The sequence below is a fragment of the Lotus japonicus genome, chromosome 1 (genome assembly GCF_012489685.1).
Source record: "Lotus japonicus ecotype B-129 chromosome 1, LjGifu_v1.2".
NCBI lineage: Eukaryota > Viridiplantae > Streptophyta > Magnoliopsida > Fabales > Fabaceae > Lotus > Lotus japonicus.
Window position 1 is genome coordinate 4749246 of NC_080041.1, and position 14394 is coordinate 4763639.

Genomic DNA, 14394 nt, shown 5'->3' on the forward strand with positions numbered 1-14394 from the left:
AGTTGGACAATAAAATATTTTCATATTTGATCTTGGTGCTCACCTCCTCACCATCAATGGCAATTTTTTTAACCAATGAAAACTCCAAAATTTCAGAAACTCATCACTTCCAATTTCATACACAACTGCTACCTCTGTCAAATGTATGCATCAGTCACAACTTCTTCCCAATAATACAGTCACTGGGCTGAATGAAACAAACCCACTCCACCGGACAATTACAGCCCCCACCCAAATTCTTTTAATTTTCACTATCAGATTTTCTTTGGCTGTCAAAAAGGCCTATCATCTTGCGTGTGCAACCCGTTGCGTTGAGCATCCCCACCCCATTAATCTCCTTCTGTCTATTATTATTCCCCTACCTACTAAACAATGGGACTCATAGAGTTAGTTCATCAAGTTTAAAACCAGCACTCCACATATAGTAATTGTAATTCCTGGTGTTCTCGTCAAATGCTACCAATGAAAACTAGTCATCATGACCAAGATATACACAATTGTTATATAGCCCGCACCCAACTTCTTTTTAAATTAAATCCCACATCGTATAGCCTTAAAACAACACCACATAATTACAGGAGTGCCATTAATAAAAAATGCAATTCTCCGTGTTTCACCGTGTTTTGGGAAACAAAACTAAAAAAAAGAAAACAAAAACAACTTTAAGTTGTTTCCTATTTTTTGTTTTAAAAACAGAAAAACAAAGAGTTGTTTTCAGAGCTAGTTTTTAAAAACAGGTTTACCAAATAAGTTTTTTTTGTTTTTTTGTTTTCAAAAACAAAAAACTGTTTTTAAAAACAGATTTCAAACAGGCCCTTAATATCTAAAGAAATGATCACTTGGAAGAATGGAGCCACATACCACCAAGGCATTAAATTCAGTCTCCTGATCTATGGCGTTTATGACAATAGGATCTTCAAGCAGGTCCTGTTCAAAAACTTAGCCATTAGCAACCTCAAGCTATGTGTGTACAAGCAACAAAAGATGAAACTTAAAATCATTGTGGTTAAGTAATGGACATTATTATTAGAGTGAATGCCACAACCAGAAAATAGTAAGGCTGCTAAAATTTGAAAACCATTGCTTGAAAGTGGCATTCTGACCTTTAAGAATAAATGGGTAAAATGCAGAAAATAGGAGTCAGCTTTATATTGAATATAAGATTAGAACTACAAAAGGAAATTGTGCACAAACTCTACGTCCTATCTATCCACCTCTCCAGACACAATATCTTGAGTACCTATGATGGTGACCACATCTGCTGGGGCTCTAGACAATCCCCGTACCGCCAAGGGGGAGGACTCGTTGGACAAACTCTATAGACTCCGTGCAGATCTAGCTCACAGGGGAGTCTGATCCCGGTCCTTTTGTCGTTGGTGATAGCCTACTTACATCATCAGCAATTTGCAATATCCCGTTCTCATCCTGCAGAGTAAACGGCCTAATTAAATACCATTATGTATTTTACCATGGCAATTACAAACTCAGTAAATGATCTTTGACACTATATTCACACTGGTATAAGAGAGTAAAGGGTCTCAAGTATATGGAATGCTTCCACTGTTCCGCAGTATAGTAGTTTCTCTATGAAGCTTGTACCAGCTTACCTTCAAAGCGACAAAAAGAAGTGGATCTGATGGTGTGTAAATCATGTAGCGAGCACCTTCCTGCAACAAAAGGACTACAAATTAGTGCACAATCCATAGCTCTCTGAGGATTGTAATAGGCCAAAGGTTCCTTTATCAATCTTCCAAGTTCTATGTTTTAAACATAGGATAGGACAGATGAACAAAATATACATCTACACCTATTGTTATATTAAAATCAAAACCTATTGAAAAGAAACAAAAAAATACAAAAACACATTGTGTCAATGAAGGTAATAAAATTACCAGATTAAAATGTGTAATTTCTACACCTTCAGTTGGCAAGCCATCCACTCCTCTCTCATCGTCTGCAAAATGGTAAAAACACAATGCATTACACTTGTCGCATAAAATTCAAACAGTTGTGCATTAGATTACAACTTTAGGAGTAACTTGTAAATATAATGTTCATCAATCATCATCATCATAAAACTGCATGGTAGAGACAAAGTTGGACAATAAAATGATAGGAGCTTCCTATAGATTAACCTTTTATTTGATCTGTTAAATCGGATAAGACATGGACTATGGGGAAATGAAAATTATGCATTAATCGTAAAAAGTGTTTGGGGTCTATATATCAAAACCAGAAATGCAAAATACAATCAAGTGAAATAATATGTATATATGACTTGTCTTTAGGATTTCTATTTTTGGTCAATGCATTGTCTCATTCTAAATAAGCATAGACTCATGGTCCACAACTTGCCCATGAAATTAGAATAAGGGAGAAATAGCAATCCAATGTCAGTATATACAAATTCCAATTCTGCAGTATGATATACATTACTTTAGGCAAAAGTTAAAATAGCACTATGATACTAATAGACAGATCAAAAAAAAGGTTTGCATTCATAATATATGTGAGCAACAACCAACCAAATGTCACTAAAATAACTAAGAAAATTCATTTTCCTTAACAAAAAGATATCCAGTTCCCAACAAAAAGCAAAGCATCACTTAACAAAAAGATATCCAGCTATGTTGGGGCCAAAGAGACCGCTGGAAGGTTCGAACCACAATATGTTGGGGCCAAAGAGACCGCTGGTTGAGCTATGATGGAGTGTAAGATTTCTGCAAGGATTCCAACCATACACTTATTGAGGTTCCAATGGTAAAATTCTTTAGATTCCCTTTGCCCATTCTTGTTGGTTTTTAGTAGTAACATACTAACATTTCTTCCATGCTTACCACATTTTGTAGAGAAAGTATGCCAAAAATACATTTTCAGGGAAGTAGGTTTGTTGAATGCAAAGTTTGTTAACACTCCTACGGGTTTAGATACTAACATGTGCCAAATACATTTGTGCCTAGAAGGTTTCTTGCAGAAGCCATTAATTATATATGAAAGGACCAAGTACAAAGATTGATAACCATATTATCAGAAAAGAGATTCATTTAAGGGAGATTAGTACTGATTTTGTGAACTTCAAATAGGTAGCCAATAGTCAACTGTAATTAATACTAATTAGCAGTGATGACTATCTCATTGATTGGATTTAATTCAGCCATAAGTGCTCCCTTGTTTGTATTGTTTCTTTACTATATATATTACTAACTATGAAGATTCTGCTAATTAGCAGTGAAGATTCTGCAATATTACTTTCAATGGAGTAGCATGAACATTGAACAGTAATGTCACTATGGTTCCGAAAATAGCAACCCAACATTTAATTTGAATTGACCCTATGATCCTCCGTCAAGGATTCCAACCATACACCAGAGTTTTATACTAACTAAAGCTATGAAAAAACAATGAGAGAACAAAAATTTATCATCATAATCCTCTATAATTCACAGCTTAATCATAAACACCAGAGTTTTCTAGAAACATAACATTGCATTCAACCATCCAAATTGAAATTGCACATCTGAGAAGAAATTGAAACTGAGAACTAGGTGCTTACCTTCAATCAAAGCTACAAGGAGAAGAAACTGAAACCCAGGATGAAAATCTGAGTGAGAACAGAGAGCACAAACACCAGTTTTGATGAGAATGTGGAAATCTGAAACCTAAAATCCCTAATTCCTAACCAAAACAAATAGATCCAAATCAAAAACCTGAAATCTAAAACCTAAAATCCCTAATTCCTGATCAATTCGCGAGATGAAACGAAGTGCTTACCTTCAATCAATGACTGAGCTTCAATCTGGAACGCCATTTACGTGAGCTTTGCTTCTGAGGTGTTCGCCACTGAGAGAGGAGTGAAGAATTACGATGCTAAGAGAGGTGAAGAATCACGATGCTGAGAAGAATCGCGATGCTGAGAGAGGTGAAGGTGTGGTGGGTATTTCCTGAGATGAAAAAACGCGATCTGAAATTGCTTCTGTGGTGGGTTCAGGTGAGGTGGGTTTATTTTAGGTTTTCCTTATTTAATCATTATGCGGCGCCTGGTTGAACCGCCTCTGAAATAACCCCCGCAAATGTCTAAAAAACCGCCACTAGTTGACACAAACCGCCGCAAAATTGTACGAAAACTGCGGCGGCTGGCATAACCGCCTGAAAAAGTGCCTCAAGTTTACATTTTGCGGCGGTTTTTGCGTAACCGCCGCAAAATGCCCGTCGCTAAACACCAGTTTTGTTGTAGTGTTCCCAGGAACAGCTATGAATGCTTGACGGATTTTGTATCGGTCTTTTTCTAAAGCAGGTTGATTCTATTTCATGAAATGTTATGTATTAGATTAAGTCTCTACCTTTTTTAAGTCAATGATTAATCTAGAACATGTAATACCCATATGAGAATGTCAGCATACAGAAATGCATAGTGCAGTCCAACTTGTGAAATCAGATGAAAAGGTATAAAGACCAAGTAGAGATCAAATATTCTTGTAGTACTTAAAAAGGTGCAGGACTTAAAAAAACTTCATGTTCACAACTAACATTAAAATGAAATATCCTAATCAAAATATTAAGAGAATTCTAGCATATCTTGCAAATTAGAATAACCTGTAGATTGGGCCTTCTTGCCGACAAGCGTCCTGTCTCAGTGTTGATATTTAAGGAACAATTTAGGGGTGTTCAAAAAATCCGGTTTCCATAACCAATCCATAACCAAACCATAACCATATCCAGAAAATCCGGTTTTATATATAACCGGTTTTAATGTATCCGGTTTTAAAGTGGATACCAATTTGGATATCCAGTTTTTGAATTTGGATAAAAAACCAGTTTACCATATCCAAAACCAAATTTAATATTTTTAAAAAATCAATTTTCTATTATTCATTCATAACCGGTTTCAGTTTCTAAAATCCAAATTCAGTTCCTGTTTCAACTTTCAAAGAACCCTAACCCTATTCCCAAATCAACTCGCCGCCGCCATTGCCGCCACCATCGCCGCCGCCGCCGTCGCCGCCAATTTTGGGTTTGCGTCACTGACCTTCAGGATTTGGAACCGAAATCCCCATTCTCTACCTCGATTTCCTCAGGTTCGTCCTCTTTTCTACTTACCCTTTTCATTTCTCTTCATTGTTGTTGAGGATTTGGGGTGTTTGGTTTATGGGTTTACTCAGTTATTGAGTTTTGAGGGATTCTAAGAGTTGGGTTTGATGGAGAAATAAGGGACTAGTTCCAATTGTAGCACTCGACTTAGTAACCCTCTTGTTTCTCTTTCTGGATCGATGAGGCATAATCTGAATCTGTTCTAGGTAAAGATGTGGGTAGTTTTAACATGTTAATTCATATATCTGGGTAGTTTCTTCCCTTGATAATTCATATTTTCAAATATTATGACTGGTGGACTTTAAGTTTACATGGTTGCAGGTCTATTGATGAACCTGAAGCAAATATTATGACTGGTGGAAATATGATATATGATATACTTTTTCTCTTCAAATATTATGTCTTTTTGGTTTTATTATATAATGGTAATTATACCTTATTTCATTCTTGCCTATTTCTCCTTGTCAGATGGATCACGAGTTATCTACTCCTCCGCAAGATGGATCTAACAACGTTGATGTGGGATCTTCTAGAAAACGGAAAAGGCGGGCTAACCAGTCTTATGTTTGGGACCATTTCAGTGTAGATCCCGTGTCAACCGACAGGGCAAGATGCAATTACTGTAACATTTCACTCAAGTGCAACAATGGAACAACCTCCATGAGAAATCATAGTAATAAATGCAAGTCTAATCCAAACTCTTCGTCCTCAACGGTCAATGTTTGTTCTTCCCCTTCTACACTAAAGTTTGACCAAGAAAAGTGTCGGGAAGCACTCGTGAAGATGTTTGTAGCTATGGAGCTTCCTTTTAGAGCAGTGGAACATGAAGCTTTTCTAGAATTTCTTCATGTTTTTGAGCCGAGGTTTAAATGTATCTCGCGCTCCACGCTAACTCGTGATACGTTGTCGCTTTGGATTATGGAGAAGATCAAACTGAAGAGCTATCTTGCCCATCATTCTAGAAGAGTTTGCCTCACCACTGATACATGGACATGCCAAACCTACTGCTATATGTGTTTGACAGTCCACTTCATTGACAATAATTGGAATTTGCATAAGAAGGTTCTAAATTTTCGCCAAGTCACTAGCCATAAAGGAGAGGTGATGTCTAAGGCAATTGAGGCGTGTTTGAGTGATTGGGATTTGAGTCATATTTTATCTATTACAGTTGATAATGCCACCTCAAATGATGTTGGGGTTGGACATCTCAAGAAGAGGCTAAAATCTTGGAGTAACTTGATCCTAGACGGAGACCACCTTCACATGCGTTGTGCTGCGCATATATTGAATCTGGTTGTGAAGAATGGTCTTAAGGTGATTGGTGATTCTGTTTTGAGGATCCGTGCCGCTGTAAAATATGTTAGAGCTTCCGATGGTAGAATGAGAAAGTTTAAAGCATGTGTTGAAAAGGAAAAGATCGAGTACAAGGGCCTTGTTTTTATAGACTGTGAAACGAGGTGGAACTCAACTTATCTCATGTTAGAAGCTGCAGTAAAACACCAAAAAGCTTTTGAAGAGCTTGAATTGAATGATCCCAAGTTTGTTGAAGAATTAGTAAAGGGGAAGGATGACAAGTTGGAGGCGTGGAGGGGGCCGCCTACACACTCAGATTGGGACCATGCGCGTTCAGTCATGCCATTTTTGAGGACTTTCTATGAAGCTACTATGTGCATTTCTGGTTCATCTTATGTGACTAGTAATATATACATCTTAGAGGTTCTTGGAGTTGGGAAAAAGATCAGGGAAATGTCTTGGTCAAATGATACAAGTGGCTTGCAAGCATTGCAAGAGAGTTGCTTGCTATACCTATCTCTACAGTGGCTTCTGAATCCACCTTTAGTGCAGGAGGAAGGGTGGTTGATCCATATCGGAGTTCCTTAACTCCAAAAACATTGGAAGCAATTATCTGTACTCAAGATTGGATTAAGGGGAAATATTCAAAATCATTACTTTCAAATGAAGAAGTTATGGAGCTTGAGAAATATGAGCAAGGTATAATAACAAATTATGTTTGATGATATGTTTATTGTTACCTATAATATTATGAATTTTTAGATAATTAAAAGTATTTGTTTATTTTGCAGAAGTGGCCTCCACTGAAGATATTACTACCACCTCTATTGCGCTTGATGAAGATTGAAAGGTATAGTAAGAGTTTGTTTTTTTATGAAATTAGTTGCACCTTTTTGGATATGCTTGTGCAATTGGGTATAATAAAAGTTTACTTCCATGTTTTGTTGATAGTTGCTTGATTTTGCTACTCTAATGGACCTTGTGGCTTTGCTGTTAAATTTTGTTATGTAGGTCAAGGGAACCATTGTTGGTGGTGTCATCTCTCACGTTCACGAGTCATTGATCAACAATCCTCAAGAGAATGAATGAATTCTTTGATTGTTGCTCAGTTTATTATGTTTGCTTGTCCCTAGTGTAGTTTTGACCAGTCTAATTTAGTGTTTGTTTACAACTCAGGTGTTAGAATGTAAATGCTCATTCTTAATTATGTAGGTGTTGTAATGTTGTTGGATCCTTGACAATGCTTTGTTTTTAGCTGCTATGCCACTATTTTAGCTTCTTTACTCTTAGTGTTTGCAATATATAAGTGCTACTTGCTTTGGTTTTAAGCTATGAAACAAGTTATTTTGGAATTTCATATCTTATAGTGTTGTAAGCCAGAGCGAATTTCATGGCTGTCTTATGGAATGGAAATCATAACATGGCTATTGTTGATGATGATAGGAGATCCATTTTAGATTCATAAAAGTTATATTCACGTTTTTTAGTCAATCATCTTAGACAAATTTGACCGTATATCATATTAGACAAATGAAATGACCAAATATAGTTTCAAAATCCAGTTTTAAAATCCGGTTTGAGCCAAATCCAATTTTAAAATCCGGTTTTCAACAAAATCCGGTTTTAAATCCGGTTTTTCAATCAAATCCAATTTTAAAAACTGATTCTGAACTAAATCCGGATTTTAAAACTGGTTTAAAACCGGTTTTAAACATAACCGGTTTTAAACTGGTTAAAACCGGTTAAATCCGGATCCAGATTAAAAACCGGTTTTATAACCGGTTTGAGATATCAAAACTGGATCGGTTAAAAAATCCAAATGGTAAAACTGGTTTTAAAGTGGATATGGTTTGGTTTTAATCATATCCAGTTTTTGAACACCCCTAATGTTGAGGATCGCCACACAGCCCAGGAGGATGTTGAGGATCGCCGCAGACGGCTGCATGCTTCTTATCGTAGAGTCAAAGGCAGATTTGGTGAGGACCAGGATGTTGGTGGGACATCATATGAGGAGCGTTGAGACCCTTGTGAGATGACTCCTGAGCCTTCTCGTCAGACGACTCCCGAGCCTTCTCCGCCTTCTCGTCAGATGACTCCTCAGAGTTCGACAGAAAGTGAGCATGAGGTTGATGTGGATCCTGAGGTTGATGTGGAGCCTGAGGTTGATGCGGAGCTTGAGTGTGATGCTGGAGCACGACGGGATGAGGTGCCGGTCCAGACAGAGGCACCGTTTCCAGGGGGGCCTGATGATCTGTCACTTTTGGTCCGTTACCCACATCACGTTGCGCCGTGTCTGTGGCATCATATTATAGGCACCGACCCGCGTTACCCCGATCGAGGTGTGTTGAAGTTTGCCAGCGCTGGGATGAAGCTGGCAAAGCTGACATGTGAGGGCGAGGGAGACGATATGAGCGCTGTTCGTCAGCGTGTGGAGGGGACCGGACTCTATCCGCTCTTCAGGTGCACCTATCCGGAGATAGACACACCCCTTCTATCTGCCCTCGTCGAGAGATGGCATGAGGATACCAGCAGCTTCCACATGCCATTCGGGGAGATGACTATCACCCTGGATGACGTGTCGTCTATCCTTCATCTGCCGATGGGTGATAGGTTTTATACTCCCGGACAGGCCAGCAGAGAACAGGCAGCGGAGACCTGTGTTCTGCTCTTAGGAGGGGTAGCCACAGACTACATCATGGTGTTTAAGGCGGTGAAGACCATTGGCTTGCCGGTCGGGTTCTTGCAGACTCTATACACTAGGGATCTTGCTGGTTAGTTATACTATATATTTAATTTATTTGCAACTATTATATGTGAATTAAATGATTAATGGTTTCTTTATTGTACTTTAGAGCATCGGCATGACCATGCAGCACGGATGTGGCTACTTCACCTCCTCGGCTCGACCTTGTTTGCGAACAAGAGTGGAGGACACTACACTTCTGTCCATTGGATCGGCATGCTGCAGCACCTTGATCGGGTGTCAGAGTATGCGTGGGGCGCCATTGCGCTAGCTACACTGTATGATGCACTTGGTCATGCCTCACGGAGGAAGACTAAGCAGATGAGCGGTTGCTCTTCCCTCCTGGTAGCTTGGGTGTTTGAGCACTTCCCACCCACCATTATTCAGCGGATTGAGGTCCCCGAGTACACGGAGGACCAGCCCAGAGCGTGCAAGTGGATGGAGTCACGGGCTGGGCATGCAGGACTGATGGAGAGGCGAGTTCTCTTCGATGAGATGACGACAGAGGACGTCATATGGACACCGTATGAGGAGTACAGGAGTCACAGAGAGCTGCACGTTCGAGCTTTATACTCAGGCTACATCCGGACTCCCATCCGGGCGGCCGTGCGACCTCATCTTCCTGAGCGTGTGCTGCGGCAGTTTGGGTACGTGCAGCCTATCCCGCGACACCCATCTGTCGTGATGGGCATGAGTTCTTCTGCGGAGGTCGTTGATGCAGCATACCTAGATTATGAGTCACACTTGATTCCAGAGGGGGTCCCTAGTATAGTGGATGGAGTGGCAGTAGATGATTACCTGGACTGGTACACCAGTGTATCTCACCGGTTCATCATCCCGGATGAGAGTAGGGCTGATCTCAGTGCTGTGGTAAGTGCGAACTTAATTTTCTTTATGCATTTGTGGTTTTGTGTATGCGATTTACTAACATGTATATTGATTTATTTTCAGGCTTCTTTGTGTCGGGCCGTTGATTTGCTAGAGCAGGGACTTGAGGTGGACGACGGTCCCCGTAGAGATACACGCTCCCGCACTTTATTAGAGAAGTGCCTCACTGTCATCAGAGACTTGAGCAGGACCCAGGGGGTCGCTTTCGTTGGTGTACGAGGAGGCAGAGGTCGAGGCAGAGGAGGACGCGGAGGTGGAGGTGGAGATAGAGGAGGTGGCAGAGGCGGAGGCAGAGGTCGTAGGGGCAGGGTGGGTCGTAGGGGCAGGGGACAGTGACATTATTAGTATATGTAGTTTTATCGCACTATTAGTTTGTACACGCTTTACTATCGGTCTGTACTTTTATCGCATTATTAGTTTGGATTTCACATTATCACGCGTTACTTGATTTGATTACATTTTTATCTCTTTTTTAATCAAGTAAAATAACAAATAAAATCCAATGGGAAGTAGAATAACGCACATAATCCAATTGAAGCAAAATAACGTACATAATTCAAGGGAAGCAACATAGCCTACATAATCCAGGTCATGGTATTTTTAAAGTTACAAATAATTCAAAATTAGCCAAATAGCATTAATCAATCTTCTGTAATGTCGGTGAATGTTCCTGATGGAGGTCCACAGTCACTAGAGAATACCTGTGAATATTCACATAAATGAAAATTGAGATGTGTAAAAATCCACAGTCACTTTTATTTTAATTATATATGTGTAAAAAAAAATTTCATACCTTAACTATGTTGGGCAATGTTATGTTCAGATAACAATTAGATTTTCTAGGAGAAAAAACAGCTACCTGCAAGCAAAAAAGGAAGAAATAATGTTCAACTTGTCTAAAGAAGTAGAAACAATAGTCAAGTCGGTTAGAAATAATAAACCTTCTGGATAAGCATAACAGATCCAACATTTATGTCTTTCGCAAATTCGCTTTCATTGAAAACCTTGTGATGGACACTAGCACCGACAGTGCCCGTAGGATCCTGAAACTCAACTCATATGGCATGACAGAGGACATTTAAATACCATGAAATTGATGAAAAAGAATGCGGAAGATGGAAATACCTTCAGTGTAACTGACACATCGCCGAATCCGTTTGGTGTGCATGATTTGATAACTGCGACGATGAGATCGACCCTTTCTAGATGGTGAGTGATGGAGCCCAGAGGAGTTGCAGATCCGCCTAATTGCAGGGCTGAAAGCCAAGCATTAGAGTGAAAATCGGGATCAGTGTCGTGACCGTCTTCGACGACGCGCCTAACAAATTGTTGGGTTGGAATGAGGTGTCCGTCGGTGGTGGAGCTGCGTTGAATCATGGCGGCCTGGACGACACCAGTAGGGCCGGGAATGAGAGGACGAGAACTTGCAGAAGAGTTGCCTCGGAGTTTGCAAGGGCGGATGAAGGTGGGCAAATCTTGTTCCATTTTGATTTTGAAGGTTTCGTTGAAAGAATGAAAGGAGATGATGAATACTAGAAAGCGTAAATCAAGCAAATTTATAGATGAAGGAGTAATGGGGTTGGTTATGGTTGGTTGAGAGTAATGAGGTTGGTTGTGGTTGGTTGAGAGTAATGAGGTTGGTTGTGGTTGGTTGTGGATAGTGATGGAGAGATTTAAAACTAAAATGAGTGAAATTCTAGATCCCTTAGAACAAATGTCCTGCACGATGCTGGGACAATCGATTAGACCATCATACAACTGAAAGACCTGAACACGAAACAACAAACAACTAAAAGGAAACAAGACACAGGAAGTTGTTAACCCAGTTCGGTGAAACTACACCTACGTCTGGTTAGCTTTCGCCCAATGAAAAGGAATTCCACTATCTCAAGAACTAGGTATTACAGACCCACATGAACACATCAAGTTCATTGTTCTTAACCTATTCTACCCAGTGGTATTCTACTTAGAACCACAGCCTAAGTATGAGAGCCCCTCTCACTTTTCCTCAATCACTGCCACAGTGATTGGTGAACAACAATAACACAGAGTTTGTTTGACACTCAAACACAACACAGAACTCAGTCTCACTTTATAGAATCAGTGAGCAAGACGAGTTCACAACTAACAAAGACAAAGAACAACTTACACTCTTAAGAACACTTGATCTTCAAGGTAATTCTCTCGATCCCCCTCAAGCTTCAGGTCTTTGTCAATATATATACTTCAGCAGAGGCGGCTAGGGTTTATTTGGGCTGAAGAACAATTTGATCCAACTCATATCAGCAGAGAATCTTTCAAGATCTGATATGAGTGATCAACAAGTAAAAATAGAAACAAATCTTTTTAATCACAGATTTGCTTCAACAATCACAACCCGCAACTGGCTCCCAACACACAGTTACTTGACCTTCAAGTAAGCACAGATCATACCATAAAGCATAACCACAAGGGACCCACTTGCATGCCAGCAGGGGCGGATGTCCTGGCCTTCATCAAGGCAGATGTCACAACATCGGCTAGGACATCAGGTTGTTTTTTTTTACAAAATTGATGACAACAAAGGAACAACAATCTCCCCCTTTGTCAAATTTTGACTAAAAACAACTTCACTACCAGAGAGGGAAAAAATATCAAAATCATCAGAGTCAGCAGCAGGAATACTCCCCCTCAAACCAATGCATCCACAACAGCCAAAACATGGAGGAACTCCCCCTCAAAAGATGCATCCAAATAAACACTGCATAAAGTATATAGAACCCATATGCAACACAGTACAAACTAAGCAAGCACACTTGGTACTACTTGAACAGAAGCTAGCTTGTAGCACTTGAACACTTGAACATAAAATATCTCCTGAACTGGTCTTGTCTTGACAAAGCTGCATACTTATTACATAACATAACCAGAATACCAAGTCTTCAAAAAAAACAACCACAACAAACTACTACTCTACTACTACTCCCCCTTTTTAGCACAAATTTGGCAAAGATGGAAAGAATTGAACCAAGTCCAACTAAAAATCAACAAGGAGATGCACTAAACACCAGAAGAAGAGGAGTGTTCCTCATCATTTTCTGCAGATCCTTCCCTCTCAGCATCAGCTGCATGCTCACCCTCTTGACCAGCTTCCTCCTTGAGAGTTTGAATGAGAGCATCCACCTTAATCTTCCTAGCAGCAGCAATCCTGATCGTCTCTTGAAGTTCCTTGGAAATGGCCTCAAGTTCAGCAATGACACTGTGAGTGCCTGAGGCAGACATAGAGGCAGGAACAGATGTCCTACTGGATGGCAGATCAATGTCCAGGACATGAGGGTCCAGGAACAACCGTTGGTCCAAGGTGATGGGAGGGCCTTTAGGCACAGGAATATCATCAACAGTGAGGATATTAGGACGTTGTTTCAGAATGATAGCAGTCAGTAAAGAAGGAAAAGAGATGGGGAGTTTCACTGCACAGGTATCTGCATGCTTCAAAGTTTGGGAAAACACAAAGTTGCCAAAGTCATAAGCAATTTCAGTCCCAATGCGATAGAGAAGCTTGGCAAGCATAGCAGAAACAGCAGAAGTATGGTTAGAGGGAACCCAATTCACCACTCCAATCCTATTCAAAATAGCATACTTCACACTCAGAACCCCAGTTGACAGAAGCTTCTTAGCAGGCCACTTCTTTACTCTTCCAGCAGTCAATTCCTCAGCAACCGTATCCAGAGAAAGTTCTTCTTCAACAAATTCAACCACACTTCTTCCAAGGGTTTGGTTGATGATAGCAGGAGAGAAATTCACACACTTACCCCTGACAAACACTTTCCTGAATTCAGGACTGGCAGAATTATTAACATCATCAGAGAGATTGACAATAAATTCCTTTACAAGCTTGTCATAACATTTTCCTATGTTCATCACAGTCTGCCTCAACCCTGCTTTTGCTATCAAGGCAATGATCTCTTTGCAGGCTAACACATCAGAATCAATCTCCCTTTCTTTAGCAACACGTCTTTGATAGACATATTTCCATTTGAAGGCATTTTCTGGAGCATGAATAGACACATTATCTAGAGGAACATTAGGAATATCTGAGGGAATACGCTTACCAGAGAACATTTTCTTCTCCGAGGCGGTGATGTCCAGGACATCGCCTTCAACATATGATTCAGTCTCCAAATCGATTCTGGAACCTTTATGCTTTTTCCCAGTAGTCTTCTTGGCTTTCTTCCCTGATGATTCCACAGCTTTCTGCTTGCCTTTCCGTGACGCATCGGTTGCCCTTGATTTTGAAGATCCAGTAGGGATCTTGGTTTTCTTCTTCTTGACAACAGGGATTTCTTCAACAGATGCTCTTCTTCGCTTAAGCATTCTGGCAGCAACACTTGCCAGAGGCACAT

The 14394-nt window shown here is 40.1% G+C and overlaps 2 protein-coding genes and 1 long non-coding RNA gene across 3 annotated transcripts; 1 reads left to right on the forward strand and 2 right to left on the reverse strand.

The window, feature by feature from the left end:
* Positions 1 to 1391: 1391 nt before the first annotated feature.
* On the reverse strand, positions 1392 to 1970 carry LOC130731537 (uncharacterized). The gene is made up of 3 exons (XR_009016718.1): positions 1893 to 1970; positions 1608 to 1667; positions 1392 to 1425 (listed from the first exon to the last, which is right to left on the reverse strand). It is a non-coding gene; the product is annotated as an uncharacterized LOC130731537 (long non-coding RNA).
* Positions 1971 to 8413: 6443 nt separating this feature from the next.
* Positions 8414 to 10348, forward strand: LOC130746181 (protein MAIN-LIKE 1-like). The gene is made up of 3 exons (XM_057598760.1): positions 8414 to 9152; positions 9234 to 9994; positions 10076 to 10348. The coding sequence occupies exons 1-3, from the start codon at positions 8414 to 8416 to the stop codon at positions 10346 to 10348; spliced, it is 1773 nt and encodes a 590-aa protein (XP_057454743.1).
* Positions 10349 to 10653: 305 nt separating this feature from the next.
* On the reverse strand, positions 10654 to 11515 carry LOC130731675 (uncharacterized). Its single transcript, XM_057583935.1, has 4 exons — positions 11138 to 11515; positions 10954 to 11055; positions 10806 to 10871; positions 10654 to 10713 (listed from the first exon to the last, which is right to left on the reverse strand). Exons 1-4 carry the CDS (start codon positions 11495 to 11497, stop codon positions 10654 to 10656), a joined length of 588 nt encoding a protein of 195 aa, XP_057439918.1. The 5' UTR covers positions 11498 to 11515.
* Between the last annotated feature and the right edge of the window lie 2879 nt (positions 11516 to 14394).